Source organism: Cyrtonyx montezumae, unplaced genomic scaffold, assembly GCF_038088225.1.
Source record: "Cyrtonyx montezumae isolate F1298 unplaced genomic scaffold, pur_monq_1.0 scaffold_8, whole genome shotgun sequence".
Lineage (NCBI taxonomy): Eukaryota > Metazoa > Chordata > Aves > Galliformes > Odontophoridae > Cyrtonyx > Cyrtonyx montezumae.
Window position 1 is genome coordinate 16,754,304 of NW_027072089.1, and position 20,594 is coordinate 16,774,897.

Sequence of the window (20,594 nt, forward strand, 5' to 3'; positions counted from 1 at the left end):
TTCATGTTGTAGGTTAGTTCTGTTTCACAGACTTCTGTGGCAGGGCAGGGGTCTAGGTGGATAGACGGGATTGACTTTGCCTATGTTAACTAAAACAAAAACAGACACTTTTTGTGTGGTTCTGGGCTGCACAGTTTAAGAGTCCTAATTCACATTCTCTTTATCTGAATGTAAAAGAAACCCAAATTACTTTGAGGCTATAAAAGCAGAGAAGCAAAACAGCTTTCAATGGTTTTTGATCAACAACTTTCTTCTCTTATCCCCATGATATTGTCTCTGTTCCTTCAGAAATTTTTGAGTTTGTGGATGAATTTTTGGGGAATCTAATAAGTAAATTTAGTATTCAACTGTGAGATAGGAACAATGCAGGAAAGGTAGGATCTTTTTCAGTAAGGAAAATGATCATACTATGATGTTCAAAGAGAGCAGTTTCCCTGTGGTGAGCTTTGGCTTTTTGTGTGGTCATCTTTGGAACTGCTATGAGATCTTTACCAGAAATATTTGCTGCAACTTTGACACAGATGGAGACAAGCAGGACTTCATGACTCAGAGACCAGAAGACACTACCAGAAAGTCAGGTCCCTGCCCCAGTAGGTTAGCTGAATACCCTTGAAAATGTTGAAATTTACCCTTGTGGCAAGAATGCTATCTTTGTGTTACCAGAAGGCCTAAGCAGGTTAAAATAGTACAACTACAACCTTTTTTCTTTTACAGCTTGAGAGCTACATCGTGGAAAACATGAAATCGGAGATGGTGCAGTTGCAGCAGAATGCTGTGCAGAACCACACTGCCACCATGCTCGAGATAGGGACCAGCCTCCTCAGCCAGACAGCAGAGCAGACAAGAAAACTCACGGATGTTGAAACGCAGGTATGTTCCCAGAGCTGTTGCCTGAAACCTTTTAAGTGCTAGAAATTTTCCCTGTCTTTCCTCTTTTCTAGTGTACCATCAAGTAAAACATTTCCACACAGGTTTCCAGGATACTTACACATTGGTACGAACAGCAGTGATTGACATTTTTTGTGTGCCTTTCTTGAGATTTCCTTTTGTTGGTATATTTTACTCTAGGTGTGTAAGGCAGGCTGAAATGGCTGGGAAATTAAATCAGTACTTGACTTCAAATTAATATATTAGTTACCAGCTGTAAATGATACAGGAGTCATGCTAGATTACGAGTTTCAGGCTAAAACAAAACCTTTGATCTTCATTATTTGCCTCTATTCTTTTTATAAGGTTTACTTTTTGCAATATGTTTCTAGTTGAAAGGTATTGTACATCAGCAGCTTTTACAGTGTGATAATAGAGGGACAAACTTCTTTATAAAACATTGTGCATTACTGCAAAATTGCATATCACATGAATTTGAAGAGCTATCTCCATATGATTCCTAACACTAAAATAACACATTTGATTCAAGTGATGAGTGTATCACTGTTATAACACAGACTACAATTTCTTATTAGGCTTTTTACAATATGCAGCTTTTTGCCTTTTGAGTTTTATCGGTTTAAGGTGCATATTTATTTTTTATCTTCCTAGCATGTGTATGTTATAGAGGAATTTGTATGTTGCATTTATTTGTCTAGTTCTAGATGCATATGTACTTCTTGAGAGATCATAATGTTCTTATTCATGTTTAAAATATCATTATCATGTTATTATGTAACTGCATTACAATACACTGAGAAGCTGCAGCAATTATGAGAGACAGATGCTCTAAATAACCCTGGCTAGGAATGATAGGCACAAGCTGTTGCTGCACTGCCTTACATAGGGTCCTTTTTTTCTACATCTCGATTAGTAGACCAACATCTACTAAAGAATGCAGTGATCTTAAATGACCACAACTTTGAAAAGATACCATAGTAACTTACGGAAACATTGGGATGGTATTTCAGTAGAATACATAAATCAATGCAGTAAATATATCTAAATTCAACAGAATATCTAAATGGAATCAGAAGCTGTGAAGACTTTGTATGGATTGTGATATCTCTTGTTCAGCAGAGAAAAAGGTGTAGGAGTAGGTTTAAAAGACCTCTTTAGGCATGGGCATTGAGAACTCATTTGCTGTTCTTTCATCCAACTACATGAGGAAAAATATATATGTACATTGCCCCATCTCAGTTTTCCATTAAGGAATCAGTTCAAGGTAGTAGCCCCACCAGTGACCTCCTTCTCATTCTATACCTATAGCTGAAGAATTTAAAGGATACTCAGGATACCAACTGGTACCTACCTTGCTGCAGTCATAGATCCATAGGTTCATAGGTACATTAGGTTGGAAAGGACCTACAAGATCATCTAGTCCAACCATCCTCCTATTACCATCCCTACCCACTAAGCTTCTAAATCAAATCCCTTAGCACCTCATCTAAATGCTTCTTGAACAGCGCTAGGGATGGTGCCTCAACCACCTCCCTAGGCAGGCCATTCCAGTGCCTGACCACTCTTTCAGAGAAAAAAAATTTTTCCTCAGGTCTAATCTAAATCTTCCCCGGTGATGGAAGTCCTTGCTCTGACTTCCAGCCCAGTGACACATTTCATACTTTAACTCTCAACAGTGTGGGAAAGTCTTTGTAGACTCTGCCTCTACTAGCAAACAGAAAAACATGGCACAGAACACTGCAGAACTGAGGCTGCTCTTATCAATTATGAGACAGACAGTTCCATGGCTGTGGTGGATTGTCCTTGGCTGGTTACCAGCTGTGCCCCAAGCCACTCCCTCACTCTACTACATCAGCAAGATAATAGAGAAAGTAAGATGAAAATTTTGATGAAGATAAGGACAGGACACTGATCACTGCCTCATGGGAAAAAAAACTCAACTTGAGGAAGACAATTAATAACAGTGGGATAGTGACAAACTGTGTAGGCTACTCCATGGATATATCATCTTTGCAATCTATTGATGCCTTCCTGTCTCCTTGATTCTTGCCAACCTTTGTAGTACATCAGTTCCTACCATGTCCTTGTCAAACTGGTGATGCCTCCTGGCACTTACAAATATATACTCTCAAACAACAAAATAGCTGCATGGAGATCATTTCCATTTTTTTTTTTTTTTCAACCACTATACCCTATTAAAAGGCCAATTCAAGTAACTCTGTGAGTATCAAGAACTTCAAACAAAAATAAGGTGCTGTGTATTTTGAGGTTGAGTGCCATTTTTTTCCTTTATGCACTGTAACATAAATTCCTGTTAGGAGTACATGAAAAAATGTAACTACTTTATACTATGATGAAACTGAAATTTGGCTTTCCAAGAAAGGTCTGATAGGTTCCATTAGAGAGGAATCATGTTCAGTTCCAGAAATGATTACATCTCACAGCTGTTGTGTGTGCACAAAAATACTGATACACTCTTCTCCAGAGTCTAAGCAATGAAAGATGATGTATCAACAAAATCAACCATCGTAATTAATTTTATTGCATTCATTCTTTATTTTATTTTCACTTCTGAACTACTATTCAGCATTTATTCTCTTCCATTTGTGAATATCTTCTTTCAGTCTGGCATACCTAGTAAAATTTGTTTTGTTGATACAGACCACATTTAGGTGAAAGACAATTGCATAAAGCATTGTTTAAGATTACAGCTTTCAGTTTTCTTTTTTTCTTTTTAATCGTAACAGGGCAAGTAGTGATAACATAAGCAGATACCAGATGTCTGCCAACACTACAAAGGAGAGATCTTGGGGGAAAACTAGAGTTAGAATTCCATTTAAAAAACAGCAGATACAACACTTTGGCTTAAATTCAAGTACATTTGCACTCTTCTAGTTTAAGCATGCTTTATAAGAGTGCATGTTTGAAGCATATTTTTGCGCTTTCCATTGAAATAAAGCTTATTTGGCAATTTTCACCTTTTCTTCTTCTCCAAGACTAGTACTATTCTACAGCACACAAGGTTCCGGAGTGTCAGCTGTTACATATCAGGGTAAGTTGGTGGAGTTCATTTGCACTAGCTGAGCAGCTGAGGTTAAATAAAACGACTTAGAAATTAGGGTTATTTCTAATAAATCATCAAATCAGAAGAGAAGGATTACAATATGTTTACATTGCTATAGCAACACAATTAGAACATTATGAATGTTAATGTTTATAATTCATCTTTAAGGTGCTAAATCAAACATCCAGACTTGAAATTCAGCTACTGGAAAATTCACTGTCAACATACAAGCTAGAAAAACAGCTGCTACAACAGACAAATGAAATCCTGAAAATTCATGAAAAAAACAGGTAAGAATAATTCACTCATCTCCTAAACTCTTTGTTAATCATAAAGTAGTTTCTCCATACTCTATTCTAAGAAACTGATGAGATAAAATAAATAAATGCAGTAAGTCAAAACCACAGGTAATATTTATGTAATGGTTGAAAGAGCTAGTGTGAACTTACACTGTGTTAGCTCCTGTGTGATATAGTTCATAATTGATTTCTACCAATTTTCATTTGCATTGTAAGTTCATATCTCAGTTTGTTTCATGACAGCATCAATCATATGACCACAAGTGGAATACATGATAATAATTTGGATGAGTGTTTTCAACCAGATATATAAATTATCATAATTAGCTATTTTCATGTGCATTAAAAATAGAAAAACTTCAGTAGTTCAACTAAATTGAATGGCTGTGAAGATCTAATATGTAGAAGAATCTTTTTCTTTGCAATAAGTATAATATTTAATTCTATACTGCATCTTGAAGCCATGCTTAAAAAAACCAAACAACAAAAGTGAATTAAAAACATTTGGGCTTTATGCTAAAATTAAATGGTGAAAAAAGCAACAGTTTAGCAACATATAACTTATAAAGCAATAAATCCACTGTTGAGAAGAGATTCCAGTGTTGTTCCTCTCTGTGCTACAGTTATCTTCTTGAATTCTGCAAATGCCTTAATTTCAGCGTTTGTGAGGTTGACTTCATACACCAACAGGGATTCTCTTCAGCTCCTGCACTGAGGTACACAGTAACTGAGGCACTGACAATGCAAATCAGCTAAACAGCAGTTCAATATGGAACTCATGACTGAATGTGTCTAAAGCTTGAGTTTGGTGGCTTTCTGTGAGCACCTAAAATCATGGCCCATAGCAGTCCAATATCTCAGAGCAGGGGTGCTGGGATGACCATAGTTGGCCACCAGGTCCCCATTGAGTTGATCCCTCACTCTCTCTTCTGAAATGGACTGAGAGAATAAATAAGATAAAAAACTTCATGGGTTCAGATAGCTTGGGAAAGAAATTAGTGTCATGGGCAAAGTAGGCTTGACATTCAGAAGAATTAATTTATTTCCAGTTAAAGTTGGTTTGAATGGTGAGAACAGGGAGAAGGCAAAAAACAGAGAGCCAAAGAAAGAAAATTAGAAAAATCATTGCAAACAAATATGTTTAGCTGAAAATAATATGCCGTGTGTGCTACTCTTACGAAAGCTGTCAATTCGCTTGTTATAAAAAAGGAGGTTAGATTTACTAATTCCACCAAAAACTTTCTTTTATTCTTTTTTGGGGGGGGATTCTATTCAAAACTCTTGAACTCTATGTATTTCCTCTGTAGGTAGGTATAGTTGAGTCTGCAATTATCTTGGACTTCAGTTCCTCAGAAGTTAAGTAACTCACTTGACTGTGTATATGGGATCTTCTTGCAGCTGGTGGAAAATGTTAACTTTCTGTTGTGTAAGAGGCAAACCTACATGTTTTACAAACATATTTGAATTTGAGAGTAATCCAAATATTAGGTTTCAAGTATGTAGATACTTGGATTTTTATCTGTTGCTGTCTGTTTAGCAACAAAAATTTATTGACTGATCCTGATCCAGATATTGAGTCATTCATGTGATGTCTTGTGTACTCAATAATCTGAATTTATTTATCTTAGCAATGTGTCAGGGTGTAAAGCCTTCACGCCAGTAAACAAATAAATTTGACTTAAGTTGACCTTTGACTCAACTGACATTATGATGAAACAGCCTATGTCATGGCAAAATGGTCAGGCTTGGTGTTTAGGAAAAAGAGGTGAAGTGGTATGTTAAAAAAGAAACATTTAAGAACCAATTATTTTTCTTACAGATGTTTGTGTATAAATGGTAAAGCTACATGGGTTTTCATCTTATCATAAAGCAGGAACTTATCAAATACTTCCCATGTTTTGTTGATGTCTCCTTGGGACTGATAAAATTAGCGAGAGGGTAGAGTTACATTAATATATGAATAATCATATTTTGTATCATCTATTCATAACAAAGAACTGCATAATCTTAGTCTGGTAAGGAATTGACCTTGAAGTCATTTATATGTGTGTCAAGTTCACTATGGGATGAATCTCAGTGATTTCAGGAGATAATAGGTTAATGAATATACCAATGATTTAGCTTGCTTAACTTTAAACAGTGTTTATAGATTACAGATTCAAATGAATGAACTGGAGAAATCACATTATATTTATTGTCTGCATGTACTAAAACTTGTTGCAGAGAGAGGGCCTATCTGTTATGGTAGGTGCACACCACAGTGGGAATGAGTGCAAGAACGATTACAATCCAAAATGTAATCAAACCAGATGGTGCACTGTGTGGAAATCATTTCTGTGCTAAATTTTCCTCCATGTAAAATAGAAATACAGACCTTAATAACTTTAAAAAAACTGGATTTTGGATAAAATACATAGAAAATATAGTAATAATAAGTGATTGTTGATACACTACAGTATTTTGTATATTATGCATAAATACAATGAGTACTGCCTATAAACAGGGGACCATTTCATGTTTTTAGACTAGAAATATCTTTTCTTGGCCTTAGACTCTTTACTTCCTGCCTCTGCTGGGAAGAGTGGCCAACTTTTTTATTTTATCCCACTGAAGTGAAAGATATTCCATAGCATAAGTAGAGTCACATTTGCCCCAGTATCTTGTTTCTATTGAATGCTCTCATGCCATAAATAATTTAGTCTTGTGGGCTCCCACCCACTGTAATGTAAATGATGGTTTCTTACATTGCTGTTTTAAATCCCACATGGGCTTTTAAAACACTATTTTAATTTATTCTTGAAAGCTTTCCCTGCTTAAGTGCTCTTTTGAGCCTTTTTCTTTTTTTTTCCATAGTGTAATAGCTGCATTTAACTTATGTGCCATTTGTTTCAATATGCAAATATGAAAACAACTTTCTGTTCACTTCTGAAACAGAAGAGGAAAATCATAATGGATTCTGTATCTTTCTGTAGTAAATAGCAGGCGTGACATTTGAGCAGAAATTCCAACTTGACCTCAGTAACGTTCAGTCATTCTATGAAAGATATACTTAAATATGGTGGATTACCATTCGACTGTGTGAAAGATGAGGAAACACAGTATGTTTTCTTTTGCTAGATCTGCTTATCCAAAAAGTTAAATCCAAATTCATTTTATTCACTTCACTTCTGTGATTTCAGTGGAATTGTCTTACAACTGGAATAAAAAATAGGCTGAGGCTAAATAGCTCAGCCTGAAGAACTATGAGGATACTTTTTAAAATGTCTCTTTAAACCAATTAGTCCATCTACTTAAGTACAGGTAGTTAGCACCTATAAATTCAAGAAAAAATTGTTCATGAAAAAGCATCTACAAAGCAGTATCTTAATGAGAATATACTATTACTGCACTCAAATATAGGTATTTAAGTTCTCTACCTATTTATCTTCCCATACACTCTTAATACAAGAAAAACACATAGATGCAGCCAAAGAATTTTTTGTAGTGTGATGTTACTTGTCTTTATTTGTTGAATAGCTTAACAAAGTAAATGATTTTGTCTGTATTTCTAATAAGTCTAGATTTTCTCTTTTAAAGATTGTTTTAATACAAAAGATGTCCATCTCTAAGATCTGGTCTATATCCCATTCCCACATGTTTAAACTGAGGCCTCAGGAAACAATGTCTTTTTTTTTTTTTTTTTAATAGCTCTTTTAAACTGCCATGGTCTGGAATGGATTAGTGAATAAACTACGTACCTTATAAGGCAGATTGTCTAAACCAGACTTCCTTCCTCCCCAGGGAGCTACAAGAGCGCTTTCTACATGTTCTCCTTCATCACCTTCCAAACCAACAGCAGTTTTCACTGGAAGTCATTTTCTGACTTCTGTATTGGCCTTTTACCTTGCTCAGCATTCTCAGAGGGCTTTTTCTGAATCACCTGAACACCGCACAGTTGCATCAAGGCATGTCACTGGCTTAAAGCCTGACAAAGCTAAACACATCATTTGTTGAAAATAGATTCCCAGTCTGATGGATCTCAGTACATTGCACAATAAAACATGGTTACTTTGAAGGAAAATTAAGGGTTTTGTTTATTATAAAAATGACTTGTAGGTAAACTCCAGGGAGACATTTTCAAATGGATAATATTGATACCAATATAGTAACATATTTTTGATCTTCATAACTTCACTGTATTTCTAATACGCAGGATATTTTCCCCCAGATTGAAAAGTACAATTTTAAAAGGATGCATACATGTATATATATATGTCTCTGTGTGTATATATATGATTCATATAGGTATGAAGTTTCTAGGGAATAGCGACTTATTTTTTTGTGGTTCCCATTACTGCTTCATCTGTTTAGGCCAGTAATTGTCACACTCCAATATAAAGGAGGGAGACGAGGTTCTTTGATTATGTGCATACCCAGCGTGAGATTAAGAAGCAATGGTTCAAATGTTGGTCCGACCAGTTTGTTACCAATACTGACCAGGGAGATGGGGAAGAGGAAGGTGGACACTGTTACCAATAAGGGTGACAGGGAAGGGAAGGCGAGCGGTAGGAAAGATAGGAAAGAAGCAAGGATTTGTACAACGCAGGGAAAGTCATCAGCCAGGATCCTAGGGGCGGTCCGGTTGCAAGCGGCTCTGATGGTCCGAGGCAGAAGAGCAGGGGCAGCAGAAGCGGGGAGAACAGCAGCAGCGATGGGCAGCCCTGAGCAGCAAGCAGCTGTCCTGGAGAAGTGGCACCGGGTCAGCACAGGAGAAGCAGCGAGGGGAAAGTCCAGGAACAGCATCAGTCAGCACCGGAGAAGCAGCGAACAGTGATCAGCTCGTGAGGGTTCAGATGGTAGAACACCTCGAAGGAGCGGTGAGGTCCAGGGGAAAGCAGCATGTCTCAGGCAGCAGGCTCAGGAGGGAGTTCAGCAGCAGGGATCAGCTCATAGGTTTCTGATGGAAGAACACACCATCTCATGGTGGTCGATCCCTCTTTTATCCTCCATTTTTTCGTGACAAATCCCGTGCTAGGATGCCAGGCAAGCATCTCCTGAGATGGCTATCTCCCCACAGAGATGAGTACCACACAGAAGAGTGCTCAGCGGCCATTGAACTGCGGCTTATCTCTCTTTCGTTGCCCCAGGACATGCCCATCGGATTGTCCCTTAGACAAAGGATTTTGCAACCCTTGCCCAGGACTAGCTTGGACATGTTTGGACATGTTCATCAGCAAACTTCGAGGCAATGGTATAAAATAATAGTCTTTTACAGTAATGCTTTCAGATCTAAAAGAAAATTGTACAATAAGCTTGAAGTAGAAAGGAAACAGTCATTTCATCGTATCAGTGCCATTCCACATCAAAGAATATTGTATTATGTTGATTGTATTATTGTATTCTTCTTATTGATAATTATATTCACTGTTTACAGTACAAAGACAACCTTCTTTTTGGTTTTGTGAGGTTTTTATGTCAACAACAGTCATCAATGAAAGCTAGGAGAAATATTTTCAACACTGTTTTCATAATACATTTTGAAAAATTATTAAAGTTTGCCAGGAACTCAAAAAAGTTCTTTCTTAATGCTATTGACTATTAGAATTTTTTGTTCTTTCTGTCTTCTTTCCACATTAGAGTGCTCTGGCAAGCATTTAAAAAATCTAAGTGTATTGTGTAAGTGTATTGTATAAGTGTTTTCAACCTGTTTAAAGATTTCTTTATGAGGTTTCCAGCACTTTTTTTATTTATATGAGCTATAATATGTGCTAATTTAATAATATCTATGAAAAAAATCCATCCCTGTTGGAGTCAAAGTCCATAAGAGCAATTTTTCTCATGCTGTTTAAGAATTTTTTCTTTTCTGGAACATGCTAGTGCAAAACTCTCCACTTTATGTAAATCTTGGTTTTGTTCACCAGAGCTTTGAGTAATAGTTTCTCATTGATTCTTATTAAAACAAAATTAAATGCAGTTGTTATGTGTTTCTCCTAGGAATATAAGGAGTGGTCCTATCCTCAGGACTTACTCTTATCTATGGTATACTTGTGGCTATGGAAAGATCATTATACAAATGCATATGCATTCCTTAAAATAGCTTAGTTTTGCAATTTATAAAAAAAGAATTTTAATCTACATAGAAAATTGTAAAGAAACCAAGCATCTTGACATTCCCATCTTTCCACCACGTTCTCAAAACATCACTCATAAATATTAGGAAATATTATTCCTAAAGTTGTAAAACATCTGTTTGCTGTCTGCCTCTGTATATGCCATATAGGGAAGCCCTAAACATTGTCAGCTTCCTCCTTCTTGCTCAATATGTCTCATTGCTACAAATAAGACTGTCATTTCAGTAGGTTCATTTACTGTGTTCTTAGGGCTATGGTGGAAACAAATAACACAATGTGCATATTGTGACTGTCAAAATCTGATCTTAAATGAAATCATTCAGATAAGGAAATTGTTTAAATTTGGACATGTTGATAGGTTTCTGGTTAAGGACATGCCTTGTACTGAGACATGGACAAATACCAAGGGAACAGTTTTTATTTTTACCTACTGTTTAACTATAAAGTAATATGAATTTGGCAGTTTTTTTTTCTTAACATTGTTAAGACTGAATGTTTTCTGTGGATTGTAAGAATTTTAGACTATCCTGAGTTTCAAGGGTCCTATGGTAATCATAAATCCACCTTCTCACTACACAACAGGCAACCTAAGAATTTAACCATATATTAGACTATGGTCTACCTGTTTTTTAACAGACATGCTGACTTCTCTGGAGAGCCTGACCACTCAATAGCGATTTTTTTTTCTAATATACAATTTGAACTCACTCCTGATGGAGCTTTAAGGCCTAATGTTCTATTATCTATCACTACAAAGAAGAAATCAACACCTTTCTCTCCTGTCTTTCATGAAGAAATAATGAAGTCAGCACCCACGCTCCTCTATGCTCACCTAGCTAAGTATTTTCAGGCACTTCTAAGTCATGTCCTCTAGACTGACGTTTTGCTATTGTTGCTGCCCACAATTGAACACAGTCTAATAGTTTTATCCCTTACACTGTGGAACCCCAATGTGCATAGCACACAATATTTGAGATTATGTTAAACCAATGCTAAATATAGTTGGACAGTCACTTATTTTGACTGATTAGCCATACAGTACTTAATGAACTTAATACAGTTGGACCCTTTTGGCAAGCAGGGTACACTGTTGACTTATAATGGGGTTACCATTAGCTAAAACCTCCAAATCCCTCTGCATCAGTGCAGCCACTTGCCCCCCAAGCTAAACGTATATCTCAGATTACACCATCGCAAATACATAATACAGTATTTGTCCATATTACATTTTATATGATTGGTTTTGTCTAGTGATCTATCAGTATCTCTCTGCTCTCAAGGGAATCTAATTTAGTGCCATATGCAAACTAACCTAGTGTGCACTCAGCTTCTTTGTCTGGGCCATTGATAAAAAATTTCAAGAGAAATGTCCCTAAAATTGAGCCTTGGGGAGCCTTATGTTACCCCATTTACTAAAATGCTTTGAGTCCTACCATTCTGTCAGTTGTTCACCAGTGATATTGTACATGTGTCTAGCTATATGCTGAGCATTTTGTCCAGAAGGATACCGTGAGTGACAGTATCAAAATCTTTGTTAAAATCCATAAAAATTCCTCATCCGCTACCTCCTCTTTGTCCATTAAATGGGCAACCTTGTCATAAAGGGGTATTAATTAGGATGTTGAAATGGGAGGCAGACATATTAAGCACCTATTCAAACACAAACTGTGCCCAGGGTCTGCTTTGGGATCCAATCCATAGTACACTAGTATAACTCACAGTCAATCAGAAAAATTAAAATCTAGAGTCAAAAGGAGTGTTTTAATTATTTTAATGAAAATATGGACTAATAAATGTCACATATAAATTTTGTAATTTTACCGAATAGTGATTTATGACTAAAACCAACTTATTCAACAGAAAATTTTCAACCACATTTGTTGAATTTCATTAATTAATCTGAGCACGACAAAGTTCAAAGACTTTCATAGAAATTTCCTCAAAAAAATTCAAGTAGATCTGGAGTAAACAGGTATTGTACTTAACATTAGAGTTCATGTGGTGAAAAAAAAATCAATAGATATTATACAGTGTGAAAATAATTGAATATTTCTGGTTTTAAAATCTGTACATTATTCATATTAGAATTTTCTATCATCAAATTCCAGTACAGAAATTCTTGTTATGCTTTTGTTACCAACTAGTGAGATTTTAAATATGAAATATCATGTTCACCCTTGGTCTTGCAAAGTATATTTTCTTGAATATCTCTGCAAGTCCAACATTCATACATTTCAGAAAGAGAGTTGCTGTTTGATTTCCTTTATTTAGAGAGAAAAAAAATTTATATTACTCTAGCTTGTACAGCAAATCCAGGGCCTGAATTTAATCCTTGCACTGTTATCATTTGTAGTAGCTCGTATTAAGGCTCCATGATATCTAGTAGAAACAACTCCATATGGATTTTATTATGTTCTTCAGTTAAATGACCTGAAATTATGCTGGCATTTTGCCACTGATCTATTACCCAGAAGTAAAAACAAAGGTGAGGGAAGACTCTAAGACTGTCTTGGGCAGGGAGCTGTTTGTTGGGAAGTTTGTGACAACCAGTTGGTTTACGGGCATGAGAAACACTTTTTCTGGTGTGTAAAGTAGAATTACCAAACACAAAAAAGTGGCAGAGGGGACGAATTTAATTTTTTATATAATATTAACAAAATCTTTCTGTAAACTCCCAGCTGTAATACTGATGGACAACTAACAACTACCACGCGTTCTCATTTCCCCTCCTCAGGACAGAAGGAAAATATAGGATGAAAAAAGGTTTGATTGAGATATGAGTGAGAGAATTACTCATCAGTTACCAACCCAGGCAAAACAGTCTCAGCATATAGGAGATTAATGTGATCTATTATGTGTTGATAACAGACTAGAACAGTGTGAAACTAAAAGGAAACTAAAAACACCTTCCCTCTGCAATCACCATCTTCTGCTTCCTCCCTTTGAGCAGTGTAGGGAAACAGAACGGGAGCTGTGGTCAGTCCATAATGCCTTGTGATCTGCCCCTCCTATGTGATCTCACTCTGCTCCTGCTCAATTGTGGAGTCCCTCACATGAGATGCCTTTCTTTTGGAACTGATCTTACATTGGCTTCCCACAGGCTGCAGCACTTCAAGAAATTCTCCAATATGGGACCATACCACATGGTTTGGGTCTGCCTTGATCTGGCACAGATCCTCACGAGTGGCAGGTCCTTCAGCCTTTCTGACCCACTGTGGGCTGCTCTCCATGGCAGTAACTCTGGTTTGGGGCTGCTCCTGCAGAGGCTCTGTGTAGGCTGTGGCTCCTTCATGCCACATCCACTGCTGGCCTTCTTCATGGCTGCAGGTGGAGATCTGTTCTGTGTGATATCCAGGTTCTGTAGGGGAACAAAGTGTTGTGGACTCTGGGAAGCTTCTGCACTGTGCCTGGAGCATCTCCTGCCCTGACTCTGGGGGCTGCTGTTTCTCCAACATGTTCTCAGACCTCTCAGCTACTGTTGTGCAGTATTTGTGCCTTTCATCAATCTTTTCTCTCAGAGGTACAACAAACGTCGCTCACTGGCTCAGCTCTGGCCAGCAGTAGGCTCCTTTTGGAGTTAACTGCGACAGATTCTTAACCAAGGCTTCCAAGAGGCTGTCCCTCCCATGCCTCGCTATAGAAACCCTGTTACATAAACCCAATGCATCACCACAGCATCAAAATAATGGCTCAAAGAAACATCTTGTTCACTGTTGACAGGTGTTAGCTGTGAAATGTGGAAGCAGATAGCACTCAGCTGATACACAATTCTATTCCCAGCTTCCCAGAGCACATCGATGGTATTTTTATTGAGAGTTCTACATCCTTTGATGGCCCCTGGTACTTACCTACTTTCACTCAGTCATAAAGCCCTTCGTAAAGATTCCTTAGTTTACTCTTTTTCTACCTCTCATCAAAATGAACTACTCATACTGCTAATGACATTTTCTTAAGTGCTCTTTACTTCTCCCTTCTTTCCCTACCTCAGACTTTTCTGCTTGAACCTCTATAACAAAAACCTGTTACTGTCCATATCTTTATACACATGGGTGGTTGTAATAGGTAGACATGTAGTTGTATGCTCTGTATTTTTAAGCACCATTTTAAGCAAATAATTACAAAATGGGACATTAAAATCAATCATATTTATCTACTTGATGGAGAATGTTGTGCTGAATTAACAGTTGTGACATTTTAGAATAAATAATTTATATATTGGATTCTACAGTGAAGATAAAGTAGCTTTACTTACTGCATTGTGAAATATGTTATCATGAAATAATGTCTGATGATGTTTTATTTTATTTTAGTTTGCTTGAGCACAAAATTTTAGAAATGGAAGAAAGACATAAAGAAGAGCTGGACACTTTGAAAGAGGAAAAAGAGAATTTACAGAGTTTGGTAACTCGGCAAAGCTACATAATCCAAGAATTAGAGAAGCAGTTAAGCAAGGCAACAACTAATAACAGTGTCCTACAGAAGCAGCAGCTTGAATTGATGGATACAGTTCATACTCTAATTACCCTCTGTTCAAAGGAAGGAGGTAAGAAAGAAGAATTATAAAATATTATGAATACTAGGAAATTTCTTTCTGAAGTGCTTTAAAAAATATATATATGTATAAATATATATATATAACTGAATGAGCTTATTCCAAGAGAAGAACATGAAGGTATTTAAGAGATGTGTGGATGTGGTGCTTAAGGACAGAGTTTAGAGTTGGAGCTAGCTGAGTTAGGTAATGGTTTGACTTGATGATTTTATGGGTCTGTTCCAACCCAAAATAACTTCTATGATTGAAATCGAGGACAAAAGACCACATAAAAGCCTACCAATCAAATAATGTTTAGACAGTGCTGAGGCCAACCCTTTTACTAACAGTCATATCTTATTTAAATTTAATATCATTTAGTTGTTATACCATAACCTTAGCTGCTATAAGACAATTTCATTGACTTCATATTAGCAATAATGTTTTGTTCCTTTGAGCATCTATTTCCTGCTGTGACCAACTGTGTTTATTGATGGTAACTTTATGGGCACCGAGTCTTGAGTACCTTTACAGTAATTGGAGAGAAAATGTATGAACGTAAACCAGGATTCTTTGCATTTTGTACATGTGTTTTAAAGCTGATGAATTCAGTTGTTGGCACTTAAGGTGCAGTAGCCATCCAAAAGAAGTTGTTCTTCCACTGAATGAGTTTTTGCTTATAATAAGGGATTGAATTTTTAGTACATAAGACACATTATGAACATGTAATAAAAAAATAACATCTTTTGAAAAAAACAAATGACTAACCATCTAGGACAATTCTCCTCAAGTTTGACTATGTTAATAAACATATTTCTTCTAGACCCTGAGAAACAAATTGAGATTTCTAATGCTAAAAACATTACAGACACTCCTTTCATCACAACTATCCTAGGCAGGTAGCAGAAACAGACAAATATTGTTTGGAGATCATTGTGAGGGGTGAAAATGAGACAATGGAACTAACACATTAGTAAATACAAAAAGTAGGGCACAGTTATATAGAATAGAGGGAATAAGATTTGTAAGGGATAATGCAAAAGCAAAGGCCATATAATATTAACAACTAAAAGTGAATTAGCAGTTGTGTCTGATATACAAAGTACTGAGTTAAAATTACTGCTGGGGGAAGAAAGTTGATAAAAGAAACATCAAAGAGATCATCAAAACTCTTCTGAGAAAAGATTCAGGGTAAACACAGAGTAACGATGTACAAGTTCTACTAGTTGTTGAGTTTGGATATATAGAGGAAAGGTCTGTGTGAGGTTTAGCACTCCAAGGTCCCCAGCACATTTCCTCTTGGTAATTGTAGAGCTCTAAATGCTACAGATAATTATTAAAAATTAAAAAAATATATAATTCACCTGCATCGCTGCTCAATATTTGGTTTAATAGGCAGAAAAATATATAATTCCTGCTATTCAGCTCAAGGCAGTGTGGGTTTGCTCTCTGCTGTATATTCCCATGCAACTTGTGTGGCTTATATCTGAATAGTTCCAGTGGCGAGGATTACATCTCATCCTTTGGAAGTGTTTCATGCTTGGACCCATATTGATAGACTACTTTTTTTTTTTTTTTGTCCTCATATTTGTTCTAAGTGTTCCCTTCTGCTTATTCTGTTAGACAGTTCCCCAGCACTTTGAAGAAAATAACATCCTTCATAGTAGGCTGTTCTCATATCGGTAGAGAAAAATTGTGATGCAGTGCAATTCATTTATCATGTTTTGCGATCTTTTGGCAAAGAAACCTGGCAAAGTTGTATTCAGGATTTTCTAATGTAGCTCAGGAGTATTTTAAAATTCATATCTATATTAAATATTGATTATTTTCATATGGATCTTTACTGAAAGTTTTTTTTAAGATTAGGAAAAGATTTTCAAAATATTCCAAATTTGGTTCAAAGAAAAAAAAAATACAAACCAAAACACATTTTCTCTAAACTGAATCCTTAGCTGAAAGATTTTGAATAAAGATTTCAGAAGTGGATGTTAAAAACTGGGCTCCTGGATCCAAATTCAGATGCATGAAAGCCTGAATTTTCATCAGTCTTTCTACAGCTGAGCAATTATGGAAGTGTAAGATACTCAGCATGGCAAATGCCTAAACATAATCTTAACTGGTTAACTCTGACTTAGTTTTGGATACTATCACTTTTTGTTTGTTTGTTTATTACCACAGTAAGAATATTCCTCCTTTTTGAGAAAATCTAAAAAGAAATAATTGCAGAAATGTTTCTACTAACTGTATAAGTGGAGCTGACTAATATTTTTGTTAAACATATCCACAGTTGAAAAGAAGCCAGACATCGTAAGTTAAAATAATTTCCTGGAGTATAAGACTATTTCAATGAAGGCAGAAATCTAAATCATTGTAATAAAAATTGCTACCAACCTCAGCCTGTGCAAATATATGTTGAAAATAGAAGAGTTGAAAATAGAAGCTGGGAAATAAAATTAAAGCTACTCACAGTTCTTACAAAAAATATGGAATTTAGTCTTACACAAATCTTTATGTGCACTAATACTTAACACACTAAATATGTCATAAGTAATGTTTGCTGGGAGGTAGAGAATAGCAAAATGTGAAACATAAATCAGTGACATCCCTTCTACCTTCTGCTGTTAAATACTGGTCATCTAATTTCATAAAGCATATAGCAGAAATGGAAATGATCCAAAACAGAATAGCATAAGGGAAATAATTACAGATCTGGAACGATTTCCATATGAGGAGAGAGAACTGTAAAATACAGAATTATCAGATGAGAAAAAAGATCTGTACAATGCTGTTATGGAAATCTACGTAATAGCCAGTGCTGGAGAGAAGAGGAAGACCAGTAGCAGATATATGTCATTGACAAAAACAATATTTGATTATGTGAAGATTTGATTGCTAGATATCATTGAATTTAATAAACATTTTTGAATTATTATAAAGATGAACAGCTAGTAAAAGATGGACTCCCTTAAAACTTAATTCTTTAGCTGTTGGTACTCGTCTGTGAAAGGAAGTGTGAGCTAAGGCATTAAGTCTAAGAGGCAAGATTGTTACAGATGAGTAGCTTCCCAGGAATGGAAACAGTAGATGAGAGGAATTGAGAAACGTGGCTAAAACTTCAGTATTTTGAGAATTTCTTTAAGTACCTTTTTAAAAGTATAGAACTTTGTATTTTAACTGATATATATGTTTATGTATTTCACAATATATTGTCAGTCTCAAGAAATCTAAAATCTCTTCTGAGATAAGAACAAAAATGTCACAGACAGCAAAATGATCTCTTTTGCTTATGTCATAATACACAAATTTCCAATTTGTGAAATAAACTTAGGAATTAAAAAAGATATCTTAAGTAAAATTAGAGTTACAGTTACAGTTGAATGACTTCCTTTGAAGCCAACCATTGTTTTCTGATTGTAAATCATAAGATAATTTTATTCCAATAACGACATAATTGTATCAGAATATTTATATTTATTTTAGATTAAGTAAGTTAGAAGACTTTCAGAAGTCTGCTTATTAGTAGTCTGTGACAAAATTAGTGTGGAGATTTAGTGCTGAGCAGAAACTGCTTTAGTTTAGTTTTACATTCTGAGAAACTTATCTAATACAGTCCCTAATACTGGATGACAACCTTGCCATGTAATCCGCTTTGGACTTCAACCATGGCTAGATACATGTTGTGAGGATTTCTGAACTTAAAGGGAAATGAGGAAGAGAGAAAAAGAAAAATTAAAAGAGAAGATAATTTTTAAAAATACAGATGGACTAAAAGATAAAACCCAGATCCCACTTTCAGTGCTGGATTTGTAGCAAAGTGGTTTTGAGATGGGGGCCACCTGTTAAGCACGAACTGTTTGTGAGTTTGGTTTCCAAAATACCACCCACCTCTCTCCTATTGTGGGTGATTCTAGGATTTTATTTGCATGTAACCCAAAAAAATAGAAACTCTGAATGGTCCCAAAGACTACAGAGAGTCAAATAAATGCAGATTACTGTGGGGACACACAAGTCTACATTTTGGCCTGTGTCTATGGCTAAACTTATCACATTTTTATATATTGTATTAGGCTAAACAATAGTGGCAGGAGCTGTCAAAAAATTTCTAAAATAGGATTTCTGAAAAAGCAGTGCTTTCAGACACGTACCTCATTGAAATGGTTGTTCAGTATTGTAGAAATTTAAAGAAGCTTTCTAGAAATTAACTAATCTCCATACTCTAGAAAAGATACACATGCTTGTAACTTTTACTTCTCTGCAACAGAAGAGTAGAGAAATAGAAATTTTGAATGCTTAATTTATCATCATAGAGGTACTGCACATCTATCTGCAAAGCTGCAGAAGTCCTTCACTTAGAGAAGATAACAAAGAGTTGGATACAGATCACTGTGTTGTTTGCAAAAATTGTCAAAGATTTTGTGATTATCATTTTCTTCAAAAAACTCGTTCCTTACACTACTTTTAACATTAGTCTGAGGATGGATAAAGCATTTTATGTTATCTGAGGATGGATAAAGTTTTGAGTGTATGAATGGAAAAACAGATAGCCTTGGTTTACCAATTGCCTTCTATTTCTATCCATGATGAGATTCCACAGGTCTCCAGATGAAAATATTATGTCTGAGAATGTGAGTTCTAAAATTTTAATAAGTCCATATAAAGTTCTGTTTCTTTCCCTTCAACTGGTATTATCAGTATTTCAGATTATAAAAAACATGAAAGTTCTGTTGATTTAGGCACGTTATTGTTTCTAGCAACCAGAAAATATCTAGACTGTAAAAGGTGTGTGAGAGACTTACTAAGCTTTTGATTCAGAAAAAATACTTTCCAGAAGGATTTTTAATGTTGACTGAGAAAACTTCAAGGAATGCACTGCAGATTGTGTTAAGTAATAGATAAACTCTTCATCAAAGAAGCATATCCAAGTTCAAACTAAGTAATTCAGAAATTGCTTTAGTCCAGTGGGAGATTATGTTTAAAGCTAAAGGTCACAAAATGCTCTCAGTCTGAAGTGCCATCTATTTTCAAATACTTTGTTCTTTTTCTTTTTTTTCTCCAGTAAAAGAAAATTGAACTTGTGTGCCTATCATGCTAACATTAATTTGCATAACTTTCTAAGTACTCCTACCCACAGCATAAGGGAATTTATAATTTCAATATGAAAATACGTTTAACTTTAACATTCATTGTCCTTTTCTGGTTTCATTTTCTTTTTTCTTTTTCTTTTTTATATTGTTTGTCAGACTGCATATTAGCCTAGTTTATTAAAATGCTTGGTCTAAAATCATGTACTTAAGACTAATGGAAAAATAAAGAAACTTCTGTCGTGAACGTCTGTTTTTGTGACCTCCTAGTAGGGGAGAAATGAGGCATTAGCTTCCTCTTGAATGCTGATGAGAAGCTAAGCTTAATTCTCAGAATAATACACACATATGCCAGGAATTTACCTCCCCAGAAGTACCAGTTGAGTTTGTGAAGTAAATAATTTGGTTGGTGGGTCTGACATTTTTGGGAAGGTTCAAATCTCCAATCTTATAAGTACTTTTCATATTTTTAAATACGCACAGAAAGTAAATATGTCCAAAATTTCATTTTATTAGAATACACACTTTTAAAAGGCATAGCAGTTCATTTACGCAAAACATTTAAGGGTAAGTATTTTATTCCATTTCTTAGAACACAGTTGTTATGATGTTAAAATTTAT

The 20,594-nt window shown here is 35.6% G+C and overlaps 1 protein-coding gene across 1 annotated transcript in view; it reads left to right on the plus strand.

Annotated features, from left to right (window-relative positions):
• Positions 1-20,594, plus strand: part of ANGPT1 (angiopoietin 1) — a 154,508-nt gene that overhangs the window by 69,154 nt on the left and 64,760 nt on the right. Inside the window, exons 2-4 of the mRNA XM_065752965.1 lie at positions 715-870; positions 4,121-4,242; positions 14,672-14,904. Of these exons, the coding sequence (XP_065609037.1) occupies positions 715-870; positions 4,121-4,242; positions 14,672-14,904 (511 nt within the window). The remainder of the gene's footprint in view (positions 1-714; positions 871-4,120; positions 4,243-14,671; positions 14,905-20,594) is intronic.